Source organism: Malania oleifera, chromosome 1, assembly GCF_029873635.1.
Source record: "Malania oleifera isolate guangnan ecotype guangnan chromosome 1, ASM2987363v1, whole genome shotgun sequence".
Classification (NCBI taxonomy): domain Eukaryota; kingdom Viridiplantae; phylum Streptophyta; class Magnoliopsida; order Santalales; family Ximeniaceae; genus Malania; species Malania oleifera.
Window position 1 is genome coordinate 156,355,716 of NC_080417.1, and position 20,555 is coordinate 156,376,270.

General features: G+C 35.1%; 1 protein-coding gene across 2 annotated transcripts in view; it reads left to right on the top strand.

Annotated features, from left to right (window-relative positions):
- LOC131168511 (chloride channel protein CLC-f) overlaps nt 1-20,555 on the top strand; it is a 107,172-nt gene that overhangs the window by 70,428 nt on the left and 16,189 nt on the right. For both annotated transcript variants that reach the window (XR_009140319.1, XM_058128003.1), the window contains exons 4-8: nt 233-687; nt 822-926; nt 7,564-7,797; nt 8,651-8,863; nt 10,502-10,731. Coding sequence is in view for 1 of the 2 variants with exons in the window: in XM_058128003.1 (XP_057983986.1) it covers nt 233-687; nt 822-926; nt 7,564-7,797; nt 8,651-8,863; nt 10,502-10,731 (1,237 nt within the window). In the remaining variant the exon portion in view is untranslated. The remainder of the gene's footprint in view (nt 1-232; nt 688-821; nt 927-7,563; nt 7,798-8,650; nt 8,864-10,501; nt 10,732-20,555) is intronic.

The window sequence follows — 20,555 nt, forward strand, 5'->3', positions numbered from 1 at the left end:
TGGCCAAAGAAATTTGATAGCAAAGGCATGCCTTTGTTCAACAACATTCATAATGCCAAGATCCCGTACACTTTTGGGCTTGGAAATTTTGAATCTGCTTATATTTCCTGGTGCATTACTATGCGCTTGACCTATGCTGCCATTACTTTGAAAAATTAATGAATTTGTTTTGTCACATGGTTGGATTAATGTTTGTCTTGATTTTAAAGTAAATGTCATCATTGTCTTGCAGAACTACCTCTATACCTGATATTGGGTATGCTTTGTGGGGTAGTAAGTGTTGCCTTCACTCGCTTGGTGACTTGGTACAGCAAATCATTTGAGTTTATCAAGGAAAAATTTGGCCTTCCTGCAGTTGTGTGCCCTGCTTTAGGAGGTTTAGGAGCTGGGATAATAGCTCTCAAATATCCTGGAATATTATATTGGGGTTTCACCAATGTTGAAGAAATCTTACATACTGGAAAGAGTGCTTCAGCACCTGGTATTTGGCTGTTAGCTCAACTAGCTGCTGCCAAAGTTGTGGCAACGGCTCTATGCAAGGGATCTGGGCTCGTAGGTGGTCTTTATGCACCAAGTTTGATGATTGGTGCTGCTGTTGGTGCTGTATTTGGGGGTTCAGCTGCAGAACTTATCAATTCAGCAATTCCGGGAAATGCTGCTGTTGCCCAGCCGCAGGCATATGCACTGGTAAAGCTTTCTTTTTGTTATAGACTCAAGTTTAACTTTAGGGGTAATTATTTTATCTTAATTATCTCCCCATTGCTCAAGGTGATTTTCGGCTGATATAAATTGATGTAAATCTTTCCAAATATTCAATGCAGGTTGGGATGGCTGCTACATTAGCTTCAGTTTGCTCAGTACCCTTGACATCAGTGCTACTTTTGTTTGAACTGACAAAAGATTACAGGATATTGCTTCCTCTCATGGTAATTCTTTCATTGTTTTTCTTGATAATGGTTTAGGTCCTCATTAATGTATGCAGGTGGCATGGTTTATTTATCCTCTTATTTCTGGGTGAGGATTTTAACGTGGTGAGATTTTTAGGGGACGAAAATGGTGGGTGTGTTAGGGCAGTGGCTAGTAGATTGGATATGTTCCTGTTTTGTAGTGATTGGGAGGGTGGATTTCTCTAATCTCTCTCAAAACTATTCTTCTGAGATCTACTTCTGATCACTTCACCATTTTGCTAGAATCAAGTAGGGTGGATTGGGTCCTACTCCTTTTAGTTTTGAGAATGTGTGGTTGTATCATGCCTCCTTTAAGCCATTAGTGAGAAGCTCATGGGGAGAGGATACAGGAGGGGGGTTTTGGGAAGGTTTTAGGTTTATGAGGAAATTGAAACATCTTAAGCTAAAATTTTGAAATAAGGAGGTGTTTGGTGATCTTAGACTTAGAAAATCTAGAATCCTAGGTGAGTTGGAATCTTTGGATAAAAAGGAAGAGGGGACAAATCTCTCAGAGAGTGAGGAGGCTAGAAGGATCTCTCTAAAGAATGAGCTGGAAGAGGTGATTTTTAAGGGAGGTAAAAAACTAAATTCAAATGGGGCGGAGAAGGTGATTGTAATACTGGTTTCTTCCATAGGCTTGCTAATGGAAAGATGAGGAAAAATTTGATTAGGATCAACATCAATAACTTTTTAGAGATTAGAAAACCGTTAAAGGCTCTATTTGTAGATGTATGTGTGCTTTGTTTTCATTGCTCTGAAACTGCTTTGCATCTTTTATTATATTGTGATTTCGCCTGAAGGATTTGGAACAAGTTAATTATTTTGGGGAATGCTGGGTTTGTCCAAATAAAGTGTAGTTTTTGACAATTCATTTTGTTGGTTTTGGCAGGAAAAAAGGGTATGGGGTTACATATTTGTGCCTTATTTGCTGTCCATTCGAGTTATGAAACGTGTGCATTTTTACAGGGAAAAAGTTATCTCTTTTATTGGTTTGGGAGAAGATTCAACCTTTGGCTTCTCTTTGGTGTATGGATATTGGGAACTTCAGGGGAATGCATTTTTCGGATCTTCCGCGTTATTGGCTTGTTGAAATGATAGGGCCTGCTGATTTTTTGGGTTGTTTCTAATGTTCTTTTTGTTTTTTGTTTTTTTATTTTCCTGGGGTAACACAGAATTTTAAAATGAGATGATTTACTCTCTCCTTCTTGTACATTCCTATTCTATCAATGAAAGTATGGTCTTAAATTTTCGTCGAAATTTCCGATTCCATCACCCTCAAAATCGAAATGGCAGTCGATTTCCATATTGCATAATTTCCGCCTAAATTTCAGTGAATCATCCGAAATTTATTGAAATCTCGAAATTTTAGCGAAACTTGTCGAAATTTTAACTATACGATGAAATTTTGTCAGAATTCAAATGAGAAATTTAGTAGTGAAGTGAAATTTCTATCTTAATTTATTTATTTATTTTATTGAAACAAAAGATTATTACAAGTGCTTTTGAAATTATATGAAAAAATAAACTTATAGAACATTTTATTTAACCATTCATGTCTAAATTATCATTATTTGTATAATAAATAATATTTAAATGATTTATGAATTTCATCTATATTAACTGAATATGTTTAATGTACATTATCTTTGAAATATGTTTGATACACATACTATTTTACAACTTTTCCACCTCATACAAAACATAGATGTATTTAATTTGTAATATATTAGTCCTAAAACTTATATTATAATGCTTGTTAACCATTTCTAAAGCTCCACAAAGAATTCCATGCTTTACTACTAATTTTCATTATTTTTTAAAATCGAAATTGAAATCGAAATTTCCGTAGTTTCGGAGCTTCGAAATTTGAGTTGAAATTGAAATTTAAGACCTTGAATTTATGAAACTCATTTGTTAGCAAAAAAAAAAGGGGATTAGGGAGCTGGAGGTGGGGAGGGGGACGCTTATTAACAATCCCAATAGGGTTGCTTTGGAGATATTTGATTTCTTTAAAAATCTCGATTTCGAAGAGGAAGCTTAGAGACCGATGGTTGAGGGGTTAGAGTGGAATCCCATTTCTAACTACTAGCCATGGGCACGCACAATATGCGTATGGCTCTCTATTTTTTAAAACTTTTAAAAGAATTTTAAAGAAAATGACAAATAATTCAATAGTATAAGGTCATTTTGGGATAGTGTAGATAGTTATAGGGGTATTTTGTGATAATTATGAGTTGTTGTAAGGATAAATTTGACATAATTATAAGGGTATTTTGGGATAGTTGTGGGTAGTTAAAGGAGTATTTTGGAATAAACATTGATAGGGATAAATTTGACAGTTTTGAAGAAGTCACCAAAGGGAGAATCCCCTTCATAGTATTAGAGATGAGGAGCTTTGGTTAGAGATACCTTTTGATGAGGAGAGGTGAGGGGGGTTGTTTTTGGGATGGACAAGGATAAGGCTCTGGGTCCGGATGGTTTTAATTTCGCTTTCTTTTAGGACTGCTGGGACATTATTAAGGATGACTTGTTTAAAGTTTTTGCTGAATTTTATGGGAACAGGAGGCTGAGCAAGAACATTAATTCCACTATTATTACAATCATGCCTAAGAAATCTAGATCCATTAAGGTAGAGGACTTTAGACCTATTATTCTAGTTTCCTGCCTAAGAAATTTAGATCCATTAAGGCAGAGCACTTCAGATCTATTAGTTGTCTCTAATGTCTATGGGAGAATTCTTGGGTTTGCCCACAGTTGCTGGAGGAATTGTTGTCTATTTCTTTTGAGGGGTTTGGTAGAAGGAAGGTGAGGGTTGCACTTTGGAAATGCGGTATTTTTGCAGTGTTGTGGGGATTATGGTTGGAGTGTAATGCATGGATTTTTTCAGGGAGAAAATTGAATTGGCAGCTGGTTTGAGAGAAGGTTTGCTACCTGGCTTCTTTATGGTGTGTTGGTTTTGGTTGTTTTAAGGGAGAGTTTTTCGGAGGTCAGCGAGAATGGAGGAATCTTCTGCTTTGAATAGTTTTTGTTTTATTAGTTTATTTTTTCTGGATTTTTCCAGAATTTCTATGGAAGAAATCCTTTTCTTCTTTTTGTAAATTCTCCTCTTATCAATGAGAACTCTTCTTATGTTGTCAATAAGGAAAAAAAGGAAAAAGAAAAAGAAAAAAACATCATCACCAAAGTTCTAGCTAGGGGTGTAATCAGTTCAGTTCGGTTTGGTTTGGTTTGGTTTTGACCTAGACTGAAAACCAAATCAAAAACTCAGTTTTCTAAAGTAATAAACTGTAATCGAATTGTAACTGACAGTTTTAGCACCGTAAGAATTAGTGCGGTTCATCAGTTCAGTTTGGTTCTTAGACTGACAGAACCAGAACCCTAATATTTAAAATTTCTAACTAAAGAAAAGTATTTTAATATTAATTACTGCCCTGTGTGCATGTCCGGGTCTGCTTTGAATGAATTGCAGGCCACACAGAAGGATGTAGTGCATGTAGAGTAGGAGGGGGCAAACTGAATGGGAATAAAGCTAGAACCTTTCATGTGATTCCTTTGTGGGTCTAGGATGGGGACTGAGGAGCAATTGCAACCAGTCAGAGGCAGTAATTATTGTGTGCTTCCTTAGCTTCTTGTCCAGATGTCCCACATTGAAAATTTGTATGGGTGGGGAAGCTTTCCACCTCTATAAAACCTTACCCACTCCCTTATGAACTCCCTGTGTAGTGAGGACTAAAATTTAATGAGAACACAAAATGAAAACTTGAAATTATGATTTAATATTAAGGTACAATTGTAACTAAATTATGAGGACAAAATATACTAATGTATTAGTGTATAACCAGATTTTGACATGTAATATATATCATAGCTCATGTATTTATTTATAATTTATTAATTCGGTTTTTCAGTTTTGTTATGGGTTAGAAACCAAAAGGCAAAAATTTTAATTTGTAAGAACTGAAACCAAAAATCAAGAAACTGAACCGAAGCTTATTTTGGTCCGGTTTCGGTTCCGTTTTTAGCTTAATTTGAGTGCAGTACTGGACAAGTCTATTTCAACGGCTTAGAGTGCCTTTTTTGGGGGAGGGGGGATGACAAATTGTGGATGCTATTTTGGTGGCTAATGAAGTGGTGGAGGATCTTCATGGGGGGAAGAAGAGGGTTCCATTTTTAAATTGGATTTTGAGAAGGTCTATGATAGAATTAGTTGGAGTTTTATGGATAAAATTTTTGTGAGAAAGGGTTTAAGTGAGCATTAGCGCAGGTGGTTAGAGGGTTGTTTGTCTGATGTGTGCTTCTTGATAGTAGTGAATGGGGAACCTATGTCCTAGTTTAGGGCTTCGAGAGGCATTAGACATGGTGATCCACTTTCCCCTTTTCTGTTTGTCTTAGTAGCTGGCATGTTGAGTAGAATGGTGGATAGGGGGATGGTGAGAGGATTGGAAGTGGGGAGAGAGAGAGTGGTGGTCTCTCATCTTCCGTTTGTATGTGATACCATTTTATTTTTAGAAGATCACAACCCTCCTTTTAGCTGTGTTCTGGGTATCCTCAAAAGTCTTTGAGAGAATTTTGAGGATTAATGTTATTGTTGTTTTAGTTAGGGAGCGGTCTTTTATCGTGGGGTGTGGTTTATTAGAGTGGCCTTCAACTTTTCTAGGGGTTTGTTGGGGGGCAATCCTAGATGTGTGGAATTCTGGAATCTGGTAATGGAGAGAACGGCTAAGAGGCTTGACATTTGGAAGGGGGCTCGTTTTTCTTTATGAGGTAGAATCACCCTCATCTAAAGCTTCCTTATCTAATATCCTGTTATATCATTTGTCTATTTTTCGAATTCCAGTGAGGATTGCTACAAAGATTGAGAAAATCACGAGGGATTTCTTTGTGGTGCAGAGTCAGGTGTTTTAGAGGTCATTTTGTAAGGTGGGATGAGGTTTGTAGGTCTAAATAGGAGGGAGGGCTAGGAAGATTGAGAAAATCATGAGGGATTTCTTTGTGGTCCGGAGTCGGGGTCTTAGGGATCATTTAGTAAGGTGGGATGAGGTTTGTAGGTCTGAATTGGAGGGAGGGCTGGGTCTTGGAAATTTGGTGTCTAGAAACATTGTCCTTTTAGCTAAGTGGTTGTAGTAGTGTCTTCCCCCCTAGAAGATCACTCCCTTTGGCATAGTGTGATTAGAAGCAAGTATGGGGTGGGTGAGAATGGGTGGAGTATCAATGTTCGTTTACGATGGTCATTGAAGAGCCCATGGAGATCTATTTCCCAAATTTATCCCTTCTTTACACCTTGCATTAAATTTGTGGTGGAGATGGGTCCTCGGATTCGGTTTTGGAAAGATCCGTGGTTGGGGACTAGTCTTTTCTTAGTCTCTTTTGTTTGAGCTTAGGGCAAGATAGTATGATTTCTTTCTTTGTGGTGGACTCGGGTAGCCCTCTGGTTTCATAGAACTTTCATTTCAAAAGATCTCTAAACTATAGAGAATTGTTGGAACTTTCATCCTTTTTGTCGTTATTGAGCTACTGTCATCTTTCATCATCTAGGGATACTTGGTCTTGGGTTTTGGATCATTCGGGGTGTATTCTTCTAAATCTTTTCTTGACTGTTCCAATTCTTGTTTTCCCCTATATTCATCTATTTGGAAGGCAAAAGCTCACCATATGGCTGATTGTGCTTAATAAAATCAACACTAATAACTTGTTGCAGATCAGGAGACCTTTGAAGGCCTTATTTGCGTGCTATGCTATTTGAATTCTGAAATGGAACCTCATCTATTTTTACGCGCTGACTATGCTTGGAGGATCTAGAATAATTTATTCAGTGTGAAGGGAGAAATCTCTTGGGTCTGCTGGCGTCAGTGGAGGAATTGTTGTCTATTTCTTAGAGGGGTTTGGTAGAAGGAAGGAGAGGGTTGAATAGGCAGCTGGTTTGGTAGAAGGTTCATTATCTAACGTCCTTATGGTGTATTGGGTTCGGTTGCTATTAGGGAGTTAGTTTTTCAGAGGTTCAGTGAGAATAGAGGAATCTCCTGCTTTGAATATTATGTTTTTCCAGTTTTTGTTTCATTAGTTTTTTTTTATTTCCAGAATTTTGATGGGAGAAGTTTTTTTTCTCCTTTTCATAAATTCTACTGTTATCAATGAAATCTCTTCTTTTGTTAAAAAAAAATTATAATCTTATGTCTTTTCATTGTCCAATTTCTTTTGCTGAAGACATACGTGGGCATTAATGATTCTTGCAGTAATGTCTGTTATTTTAGCCTATGCATTAGATTTGCTGCATTTTTAGTACATAAAAAAAATTTCTTATGCTTCAGAATGATACAACATTTTTACCATTTCTAGATAGTGAACATGTAGTATCATTTAAAGCAGGGTATGGAACAGAAATATCTTTGAAAGTGCAATTTTTCTCTCCTAGTTTTCAAAGGGGTGAAGGGATTCTATGATAGCTCTGTTGAGATGATATTATGCATGGCTGTGGTGGCTTAACAAGATCTTAAGAATTTTATTTATAGATTTCTTTAGTTGTTTGCATTACTAGATATTCCGAAGATCAGATGAAATGATCTTGAAGTTGATAATTTTAAAAGTTGATGCATATTATTGTGGACTGTACAAACAGGGGGCTGTTGGATTAGCAATATGGGTTCCCTCTGTAACCAACCAGGTCAAGGAGACTGAAACATCTGAGACAAAGAGCTTGAGAAGAGGATATTCTTTTCTCTCACCTGTTGAAGGTATAAATGACTGTAGTTGGAGAAAAGTTGATGGTCAAGATGATTTAGAACTCAGAGATTTAGAAAATGCTGCTGACCATGAAGTGATTAATGGAGATACACTTCTAGAAGATCTAAAGGTTTAATTTTCCTCGTTGATTCTGCATTTTTCTATTTGTTTTCTTATTTGAAGCATGTTGTTTTCATTGTTACCCTAGAGCATGGTCTTAAATTTCCACGAAATTGTCGAAATTGCCATTGAAATTTCTGGTTTCCACCACCCTGATCGAAATGGTAGTCGATTTCTGTCTTGCATAATTTCCATCGAAATCTCAACGAATCATCCTGAAATTTATCAAAATCTCGAAATTTCAACAAAACTTGTCGAAATTTTAACTATACCATGAAATTTCCTTGGAAATCAAAGAAGAGATTTAGGAGTGAAGTGAAATTTCTCTCTTAATTTATTTAATTTATTTTTATTGAAACAAAATATTATTACAAATGCTTTTGAAATTATATGAAAAAATAAACTTACAACAGCATTTTATTTAACCATTTATGTCTAAATTATCATTATTTGTATAATAATAATAATATTTAAATGATTTATGAATTTCATTTGTATTAGCTGAATATGTTTACTGTACATTATCTTACAAATATGTTTGATACACATACTATATTACAACTTTTCCACCTCATACACAACATAGATGAGTTTAACTTGTAATATATTATTATGTTTGTTAACCATTTCTAAAGTTTGACAAAGAATTCCATGCTTTACTACTGTTTTCAGTTATTTTTTCAAATCGAAATCGGAATTGACATCAAAATCGAAATTTCCGTCGAAATTTCTGTACTTTTGGAGCTTCGAAATTTTAGTCAAAATCAAAATTTAAGACCTTGCCCTAGAGCATATGCTCAGTTATTTAATGCCTTCGTCTGTGATTTATTTTTCACAGTAATTCTGCCATTTTTTGTTGTCAGGTTTCTCAGGCCATGTTGAAGAACTATGTAAAGGTTTCGCAGGCCATAACCTTGAAAGATGCAATAAAATATATGCATGACAGCCAACAGAATTGTGCACTTGTGGTTGATGCTGATGATTTTCTGGAGGGAATTCTGACCAATGGTGACATTAAACGATGTCTGTCCAGGAAGTCTACTAATGCTACTAGGGGTGATTTAACTCTTCCAGATGTATGTAAAGTCATAACTCTCTATATACGAGTTGGATTTGATTTTCCACTGAAATGTTAATATGCTCCTAGTGCACTGCTCCCGTATTTAACTTTTAATAGTTACAGAAAATATCTCTATTTATTTGAGACTTTTGGTTGGTTGCCCCTCTTGGTCAATGTGTCTTTTTACTGATGGATGATTTCTATGCTCTCCACAAAGAAATGATTAAAAAAAAAAGGGCATCCTGGTGCACAAAACTCCTGCATATGCAGGGTCCGGGAAGGGGCGGACCACGAAGGGTCTATAGTATGCAACCTTGCTTTGCATTTTTTTTGTAAGAGGCTGTTTCCATGCCTAAAACCCATGACCTCCAGGTCACACAGCGACAACTTTACCATTGCGTCTAGGCTCCCCTTCACCCACAGAGAAATAAAATATATTCCATTCCAACTTGACCAAAGAACTTATGCTGTTAGCTGGTAGGCTGACAGTGTATATTAAGAATTTAATACACCCACGCACATGCAGCTTGATTGCACATAGAGACATGCACAATATCATAGTTAGAATCTTACAATTTCCGATTTGATTCATACAATTTGTATTAATTCTACACCAAGTTGATTCAAATCTTACTAGCGAATCTAAAAACAATTTAATTGTTGCCAAATATATCAAATCACCTCATGAATCTAATGAATCGATCTGAATCTATCGACTCACGCAATGGTCCCATCATATTGTGACAGACCCAACTAGTTTAATAAACAACATTTCTTTTTTCTTTTTATTCCCTTTATTTTTACACGATTGCCTTCCATTCCTGGTCTACATCAGTTTTGTGCTAAAAAAGAGGGGAAAATAGAGCTTTAGGTCTTATGGTGCCTTCACAAAACCATGCTTCACTGTTGGAGTATAATGTTCTGCCATAAAGAAGGGGCGGAACACTCGTTGGCTAAGGTGGTACTCATGTTTTGTTGTGTTGTTAAGATTCAAAAGTTGGTTAAGTAATAGTTTGTTCAATTATTAACATTTTTTAGGATAAATATTTTTTTTCTCTTTAATCTGAAAAAGAAAATGCATAAAATATCATTTTTTTGAATTGTTTATAAACACCAAAAGTTCAATTTTTTATTTTTATTTTTATTTTTTTCTTGATTCCTTTCCTTAAGCAGCATGAAGTTCGTTTTTTTTAATTAATATTTCTTGACTCATTCTATTACTTTTCATTTGTTTAGGGAGAGCATACACATGAAATATGTTTTTTTTTAATTGTCAAAATTTAAATATTTTACTATTTTGCTTGTTCATATATCAATATATGCATGTCATTTAGAATTGCTTTTGGAAATTTGTATAGAGTCTTATGATTCTATTATCTTTTCTCAATTCTCTAAATTCCAATTTTGATTCATGATTTGAATTTCAATTTGACAACTATGCACAAAATGATGAATAAGTCACATTGTAGGGAATAACATAATTTTAAACAAATTGATGATAAAGGTGTGCAACAAGAATATAACAAGACACTGTGGAAACCATGGGTTAATGTCATTTTGGATTTGATACTTGACCTAAAAGCTTAAATCTGTCAGGTGTGGGCCAAAAATGTGTCTCAAGCCCTGACAATATGTAAACCTGATTGTTCTGCAGGTGAACACATTTCCTGTTTCGTCCGTCTGCACTCGAGGGATAAGCTATCGTGGACGAGAGCGTGGACTTTTAACTTGTTATCCTGACACCGATTTGGCAATTGCCAAGGAGCTAATGGAGGCCAAAGGGATTAAACAACTGCCTGTGGTTAAGCGAGGTTCTCCCCAGAAGGAAAGGAAGCGCAAGCTTGTTGCTATTCTTCCTTATGATTCAATCTGGAACTGTCTCAGGTTTTTATTTGTCTATGGTATCCTTGTTGCAGTTCCTGTTGCTTGGTTCCTAGACCCAATGTCATGAAAGTTTGGATCCTACCTTTAATTGTTAGCCAATTTTTCTTATCATAAGATTGAATTGTAGGAACTTCAGATTCTACAATTTAGAAAACAGCATTAAATGTAAAAAATTGATCATCAATCTAGCATTTTATGCATCTTAAGCAATTGCGGATAATAAGCCAATCCCAAAATGGGACTAGAAATAAAGGTTAGGAAAATAAATTACTCTATATTGAATTATTTAATTGTGTTATACTATTATGGATCAAAAACCATGTCAAATGGTGATCATTTAAGTGGGGGTTTATGGCTTTATTGCTTTTTGTGTTGCTGTATAATCCGTATTATATCAGCGACGACAGAGTTACTTTTCATAATGCACAATACTTAAAGAGAGAAAAGAAAATAAAAATTAAGTGAATCAGCTGAAGCAAGATTAAAATTTAAAAGAATGGGCAAGAGAAAGAAGGATAAGGATTAGAAGATGAAATTGCAAAATTAAGACTCAAGGATAAATTCATAAAATAGAGACAAATTAAAACTGGGTTAGACTAAAGTGGGTTTGTATATTCTTTCTGACTTTCTGTTGTGTATTCAAAGCTGAAGCTTTAATTCAAAATTTATTTTTTTCCTTCTTATTTTAGGTGTATGCTTGGAATTTTGTTTCTTTGTTTATTTATTTTGGTTCAATTATGTGCTGTTTGGCTCAATGGAAGTTATTAAAGCAAGACTAACTGGATTTTTTAAAGTTCATTTAAATTAGACTCAAAGTTCTATAACATGTGTAGGATATGAAATGGCAAAGGAAATGTCATTAAAAGATATAAGAGTATATGTAGACAAGGATAGGAATCGTTTTAACCAGAGACGAGCCAAAAAAAATGAAACACAAAATCAAGACAATGGTTCAAAAGGAATATATTATTTTAGTAGGTGTATGACGATATTTATGCTCCCCTGTATTTATTTTTAATTTTTTACTATTAATACTAGAAAGACTAACCTGGAGGGCAGTTCATAACTTTCAGGTCTAGCTGACTGCTATTTCTCTTCTTCTCTCCTCCTCTTCTTTTCGTTCTCTGACAGTAGATGCAGCGTTTTCCTCATTAAATGTTTTGTTTATTCATATTCCGTAGATCGTTTACATAGGGAGATGGTAGAGCTATCCTCTTTGCTAGTCTTGTTGAATAACTGTTGTTTTTCTCTAGAGGATAGTCGGTCTTGGTCTTTGGATCCTTCAAGGGTTTACTCTTGCAAATCTTTTTATGATTTTCTGAATAGGTCTAATGTACCTTTTCCTCTCTATAGATCCATTTAGAAGGCCAAAGTCATCTTTAAAATCAAGGCTTTTATCTGGTTGGTTGCAACAATAACAACAACAACAACAACAACAACAAAACCAAGCCTTAGTCCCACTAAGTGGGGTTGTCTATATGAATCATTTTCTGCCAATTTATGCGATCATGAGCCATTTCTTTTAACAGATTCGAGGATATTAAATCTTACTCACTATCTCTTCTCAAGTTATTTTAGGTCTACACATACCCCTTCTACTACCCTCCACAGTACTAAGTCACTCTTCCTCGTAGGTGCACTTTGTGGCCTACGTTGCAAGTGTCCATACCATCTGAGTCGTCCCTATCTTCTATAGGAGCTACACCTAACCTACCACGAATATGTTCATTCCTTAATTTATCTTTCAATGTTATACCTCTCATCCATCTGAGCATTCTCATCTCAACAACTTTTACGTTTTGGATATTATATTTCTTCGTCGCCCAACATTCCGATTCATATAGCATAGTTGGTCTTATAGCTGTCCTATAAAACTTCCCTTTCAATTTTAAGGGTATTGTATGATCACTAGCACACTTGAAGCACTTCTCCATTTTGCCCAACTTGCTTTAACTCTATGCATTACATCATCTTCAATTTCTCTTTCAGCTTGCATAATATATCCAAGGTATCGAAATCTAAAAGTGCTATTTATTTTTTCATTATCAAGTTTAACTTTGTCTCCAATATTCCTCCTATACAACAACAACAACAAAACCAAGCCTTAGTCCCACTAAGTGGGGTCGGCTATATGAATCATTTTCTGCCAATTTATGCGATCTTGGACCATTTCTTTTGATAGATTCAAGGATATTAAATCCTTACTATCTCCTCCCAAGTTATTTTAGGTCTACTCCTACCCCTTCTACTGCCCCCCATAGTAACTAAGTCACTCTTCCTCACAGGTGCACTATGTGGTCTACGTTGCAAGTGTTCATACCATCTGAGTCGTCCCTCCTTTATCTTATCTTCTATAGGAGTTACACCTAACTTACCACGAATATGTTCATTCCTTAATTTATCTTTCAATGTTATACCACTCATCCATCTAAGCATTCTCATCTCGGTAACTTTTACTTTTTGAATATTATGTTTCTTCGTCGCCCAACATTCCGATCCATATAGCATAGCTGGTCTTATAGCTGTCCTATAAAACTTCCCTTTGAATTTTAAGGGTATTCTACGATTACATAGCACACTTGAAGCACTTCTCCATTTTACCCAACCTGCTTTAACTCTATGCATTACATCATCTTCAATTTCTCCTTCAACTTGCATAATAGATCCAAGGTATCGAAATCTACAAGTGTTATTTATTTCTTCATCATCAAGTTTAACTTTGTCTCCAATATTCCTTCTATCATTACTAAAATTACATTTCATATATTCTGTCTTATTTCTACTTATCCTAAAGCTTCTAGATTCCAAAGTTTCTCTCCATAATTCTAACTCAACCTCTACTCCGTCCCTAGTTTCGTCAATTAATACAATATCATCTGCAAATAACATACACCATGGAACCTCCTTTTGAATACTCTTAGTCAATTGGTCCATCACTAAAGCAAAAAGATAAGGACTCAAAGCAGATCCTTGATGTATACCTATGGTGACTGGAAATTCTCTAGTTTCTCCATCTATAGTCCTTACACTTGTCATTACTCCATCGTAAATATCCTTAATGACATTGGTATACCTTCTACATACACCCTTTTTTTCTAAAATCCACCATAAAACTTTCCTAGGTATCCAATCATATGCTTTCTCAAGGTCAATAAATATCATATGCAACCCTCTTCTTTTCTCTAAACTTTTCCATTAATCTTCTTAAAAGATAAATAGCTTCTATGGTAGATCTCCAGGCAAAAAACCAAATTGATTTTCTGAGATCTTCGTTTCTAACCTTAATCTTTATTCAACTACCCTTTCCCATAGTTTCATCGTATGACTCATAAGTTTAACTCCACCATAGTTATTACAATTTTGAATATCTCCTTTATTTTGATTTATAGGCATTAAAGTGCTTTTCCTCCATTCATCTGACATTTTCTTAGTTTTTACAATTGTATTAAATAAATTAGTTAACCAAATAATTCCGTTATCACCTAAGCATTTCCGAACTTCAATTAGGATGTTATCTGGTCCCATCGCTTTCCTATTTTTCATCTTTTTTAGTGCAAACTTAACTTCGTTAACTCTAATTTTGCGAATAAATCTTATATTTTTAGTCTTTTCCTCACAATTCTAAGTTTAAGCCTTCTATTTGGTTTTCATTAAACAACTTACTCAAATAACTTCGCCATCTTTCTTTAATGTCTTCGTCCTTAACCAAGACAATATCATCCTCACTTTTTATACATTTTACATTTCCTTAGTCCTTGCTCTTCCTTCCTCTAGCTTTAGCAAGTTTAAATATATCTCTTTCCCCTTCTTTTGTACTCAATCTATCATACAAACTATTAAATGATCTATATTTAGCTTCACTAATGGCTTTTTTTGCATCTTTTCTTGCCTCCTTATATTTTTCAAAGTTATCTCTGTTTCTACATTTTTGCCACGTCTTATACCAAATTTTTTTTGTTTTTATGATTTTTTTGTACATCTTTATCCCACCACCAACTCTTTTTGCTATTCAAGAATCTTTCCCTTGATTCACCTAAAATCTCTTTTGCTATCTTTTTAATAGAGTTAGCTAATCTATTCCAAAGAGTATTTATATCTATCCCATCTTCTATGGTCCAATCATCATCTTTGATCATTTTATGTTTAAATTTTATTATATTTTCTTGTTTTAGGTTCCACCATCTTGTTCTTTTACATAGGTTTATTTTATCCTTTTTCTTCCATTTTTTAATACATATATCTAACACTAAGACTCTATGTTGTATGGTTAGGCTTTCACCTGGAATAACTTTACAATCCTTGCCTGATAAACAATCTACCCTCCTAGTTAAAAAAAATCTATTTGACTTTTATTTTGTCCACTTTTAAAGGTTATTAAGTGTTCTTCTCTCTTCTTAAAGCAAGTATTCATTATACTAAAATCATATGACATAGCGAAGTCTAAGATCATCTCCCCAGACTCGTTTTTGTCTCCATATCCATATCCTTTATGTATCCTCTCATAATTTTTATTATCTCTTCCAATGTGTCCGTTCAGATCTCGTCCTATAAATATTTTCTCAATCCCTGGTATGCCTTGTATAATACTATCCATATCTTCCCAAAATTGTCTCTTAAGATTTTCTATTAAGCCGACTTGAGGAGCATAAGCACTAATGGTATTTAGTATCTCATCTTAATACCATCTTGATTTTTATAATTCTATCCCCTACTCTAGTTGCATCCACAACGCTATTTTTAAATTTTTGTCTATGATAATGTCTACTCCATTCTTATGTTTTTCTTTTCCAGTGTACCAAAGTTTAAACCCTGATTTATCAATTTCTTGAAGGCAAATTATATTAATTCTTCTTCAGATCATTGTATCCACAATTTCCATGCTTTTACCCGTAAGTGTGCCTATATTCCAAGTTGCTAATCTAATCTTAGTTTCCTGAACTAATGTCTTTAGGCAAATGTTGGGTGAGTTCAGAGGCACTGGAGGACTTTTTGGCAGTTTCTTTCGTTGGTTCTGGCAGGAAAAAGGAAAGGGCAGCACTCTGGAAATGTGCTTTCTTTGCACTCTTTTGGGAGTTGTGGATGGAGCATAATGCGTGTATTTTGTTTAAGGGAAGAAGTTGTCCCATTTTCTGGTTTGGGAAAAGATACATTGTTTGGCTTCTCTTTAGTGCGTGGGGCAGCGGAATTTTAAGGGGGTGTGCTTTTTCTGGTATTCAGTGTGATTGGCATTATTTATTGGAGTGTGTGTTCATGGATTGGTTTTTATTAATTGGAGTCTTAGTTCATGGGTTGGTTTTTTTGCTCTCTTGTTTTTAGTTTTTTAGGTTGTTTCTTTGTGTTTTTTATCTGTATTTTCCTTACTATGTTAAGGAGATGTATTATTCTCCTGGCTATATATTCTTATTCTATAAATGAAATTCTTCTTTTACTATAAAAAAAAATTGTATGATGGTCTTAGGGCAACAAGATCCTTCAAATCTGATTGACCTGAATTAGGTTTCTCTCTCTTTAAATAAGATGTGTTCTTAGAGTCAAATCAGCCCTCTTAATCATCTCAGATGGCTCTGTACATCCAGTATTGAATGCCTTTTGCATTCATGGGATGCTGCTGCTGTGCAGAATCCCATCTGTTGCTGGTCCCCTTGTGGTAGTTTACTACCGTGTTGCTGGATTGCTGGTGGTCTGCTGCTGCAGCGTTCCTTCGGTAATCAAGAATTTTTGGCTGTTTTTTTGGCCGCTATTGGTGCTGTCCCTGCCTGAATTTACCTTCAGGCATGTCAGGCGTCTGTATTTTCCATGGTTTCTTCCTGCTGCCCGTACTCGGGTTGCTATAATTTCTGGAATATGCTGCTGCCTTCTCATAGCTGCTGTCTGGCCATGATTGAGGGTGATTACTAAGCCTGTGCTTCAGAAGTGTTGATTTCTTGGGTTATGTAATGTGCCCTGTTGTCATTTTTTTTGTTCCTTTTATTTCCTCTAATGTGTGGTTCCTGCTGGTCCTGCTATGCAGTCCTTGCTGCTACTGATTTGTGACGGATTGTGGTGTATTTGGGTTGTCCTGATAGCCTGTGTGGAGAAAGCCCCCGCTGATACTGTTCTGTTAATGTGCAAATCACAGCCTCAAACTAGCTAGCTTATCAATTTACTTGTGCTGTTAAGTGGCACGAGTGTATATTAACACAAAAGGGAAGTCTCCGTGGCATTCTCCGCCATGTCCAGACTTGAAGGATTATGAGGATTGGATGAAAGAGAATGACATGCTGCTTGTGTGGTTGTGGAATAGCATGGATCCATGAACTGTTGTGGACGTGATGTTTCATAGAACTGCCAAATACATGTGGGATGATCTTCATAAAGCTCTCACAACATAAAACTCAAACTTGTGTTTTTACGTGTATGAGAAAATTTTCAATTTAGAATGTAGATCTATTAGTTACCTTGTTTATTTATAATATATATCATATTCATCATAATGATCATCATCCCCTTACTAATGCTCATTAACATTTAATAGTAACACTAAGTAACTGGTAAGTGGTGACACTGCAGCTCAAGGTGGAGCATAGATAGATATCATATGCTCCTAGGTTAGTACTAATGAATTTAACCCAGGCACCCCCAAAGGTTTAGTGAACAAATCAGATGGTACTCTAAGCATTTGCAATAAGCTTCTACACAAGTTTCTATCTAACAAAATGATGACCGGCATATGGGGTTCGGCCATGAAGATCCCAACACTGCTTTATTGATGACCTCATGACCCTCTCTTTACACAGTAAGTATGTGGGCGGAGTACCTCTACCCCATCCACCCTTCCTCTACGACAACCTAAACCACCCCAAGTACCAATGTTGCTACTTGGCTCATTGCTGGAATTACCATATGTGACAAATATAGGCTTCTTGGAACCAGAAGTTGGGACACTTGAAGTATGGGCCAAGGAATGAGGCTAGTGGAGGCACAAGATACATAAGTAATCATTAGCAAAAGAAGATAACTCAGCATTTCCAAGATTTGATATTAGACTGGTTCAAATTCGAGTTTTGAAGCTGCTAGGACTTGAAGAACTGTCCTATGCTCACTTTGCTTTCATATCTCATGATATTAGTTGTAATGGGTTGCACAATGTCTAGTTCTTCATGGACATGCTTCATCTAGTGAAGTACTCATGACACCAATCTCTATAAAAATTTCTATGAAAAATTTTGATGTCAATGTTAATTTCAATTTCTATTTTATAAAATCATGGGAATTAGTAATAAAACATGAATCTTTTGAAACTATTAATAAACATAATAATGTAAGTATTAGAACTAAAATATTATAAACAAAATACATCAAGGAAGACTATGTGGTTTATAAGGTGTAATAATTGTAGGATAATAATCATATAAAGCATATTTAATATAAATTAAATTCATAAATCACTTGGATATTATTTATTGTACAGATATAGATAATTTAGACATAATTGATTAAATAGAATGTTGTAGCTAATATCTAAGTTTAATTTTTCATAAAATTTCAAAAAATGAAATATCTTTACTATAATGCTCTTTAATTTCACTAAAGAAAAAGGAAGATAAATTGAAAGAGAGATTTCAATTTGGGTTTTAAATCTCCAAATTGAATTTCAATGAAATTTCATTCTTTAGTTAAAATTTTGACAAATTTTGTTGAAATTTTGAGATTCTATAACTTTTGGATCATTTATGGAAATTTTGATAGAAATTATTTAAAATAGAAATTGACCACCATTTCAATTTCAAAAGTGGTTAAAGTGGAAATTTCAACAATTTCATGGAAATTTAAGACCATGCGTGACACATTTATCTTCTTTTTGCACCAAAAGAACTCAAATGAGAAGTCATACATAGAAGTCATATTGCTAGAATACAGAAGTATTTTTTTTTTTATAATAAAAGAGTATATATTAAGATAGAGGATGTACAATCAGAGCAAGGATACTAAATCCTCAAAAGAAGAAAGAAAAACAAGAGCAGAGAACAAAAATAAAAAATAAAAAAAATAAAAAACTAATAATAATAAACTGAACATATCCAATAAAGTTCGTCTTTAATCCTTTCCCATCATAGTTCAGCGGACACTTCAAATTTGTTGATTTCCTCCAACCCTTCTATGCCTTAGACTTACCACCATCAAGCCTAACTTCCTCTATGATCAGACAATGTGAGGCCCAAGCTATCCAACAAATTCTGATTTTAAATGTCTTTCTCAGTATATTCTTGAACTTGATTGGACAAATTCTCTTTTACTTTCGGTTCTTTAGAAACATTGCCCTCAAAAATATTAATTCCATCTAAACCTTCTAGAGGAGGAGGCAACGCATAAGATAAATCCTGAAACAATTAGAAGAAGAGTCACAAAAAATTCCTTGCTGCTCCTGAATTTGATCCAAAAGTAACCCTTGTTACATTTAAAATCACTACTACCTACTCTATCATCCTCCGAAACATCCCCACATCTCATACTATCCTTCGTTGTATTAATCCTTTCAACAATTGGCTCCTCCACTATACACTTAAAACACTTCTAGAATCTCTTTTAAGATTTTTTTTTGGGTCACTCAATGAATCCTGATTGTCTTTAAAATACTTCCTCCTTTCAAAACCCAATTGCACTTCCTTACGGCAAGCTTAAACCTATTAACTCTTGAGATTATCCGAATTGATTCCCTTATTTAAATTTGCTTCTGAACCGACAATAACATCTTAATTTTCAACTCCATGAGAACTAAAATTCTTAGAAGAAGAGCCCCCTAACTCAATACTGAAACCTTGCCTACCATCATTCTTCTCCAGAATTGGAGACGCACCACTCTCTAGAAAATTAGTAGAATTATTAGCAACCCATTTGTGTCTCATTTGTGGTATCAAGGTGCATACACATTCTTGCAATCTAGGGTGCTGTGAAATTGTTCAACAAGGAAAGGATCAACTCATCTTCCTTTGTTTAGATTTCCTTCTTCTTATGATCATGTGGATCTAACTGAAGTTTATACAACTAATGATCACACACAATCAACAAAATACCAAACTAGAATGGTTGAGAGCACGATTGACAAGGGTTTAGTAAAAGTGCTAGAAGTGGGTAGGGAGGGGGTTTGTGTGTCCTACCTTTAGTTTGTTGATGATACTACATTTTTCATTCGTGATCATAGGAATTTTTTTTTGAACATTTTGATTCTTCTCCTTATCTTTGAGAGTGTTTCTTGACTTAAAATTAATTTGGGGAGGAATTGTATAGTGGCTATCAATGTGGCATGTAGTAGGTCTAGGGAGTTGGCTTTGTTAGTGAGTTATTGTCTTTTGGATTGGACCTTGTCTTATCTAGGTGTCCTGTTGGGTGTTAATCCTAAGTCTATGAGTTTTTGGGATCTAGTGGAGAGAGTTTCTAAGGATGGGTGGAAAGGTGTGTTATTTTCTCAAAGGGCTTGGATTATTCTTATTTAGGCTTGCCTTGGCAGTACCCGTCTTTGTTATTTGTCTGTTTTTAGGATTTTGGTGGGATATCTAGTAGGATTGAGAAGATCATGTGAGATTTCCTTTGGTTTGGGGTTGAGGATAAGCAAGGTCATTTGATTAACTGGGAGATTGTTTCCATGTCTAGGTTGGAGGGTAGTTTGGGCCTTGTTAAGTTGGTGTCTAAAACACTGCTATTTTCGCTAAATAGTTATGGTGGTTTCCCTTAAAAGACTGCTCTCTCTGGCGTAAAGTCATTAAAAGTAAAGTTGGATTGTATGTGAATGGTTGGGAATTTAGGATGCTAATTTAGAATTAGATGTTCTTTGGGAAGCTCGTGGA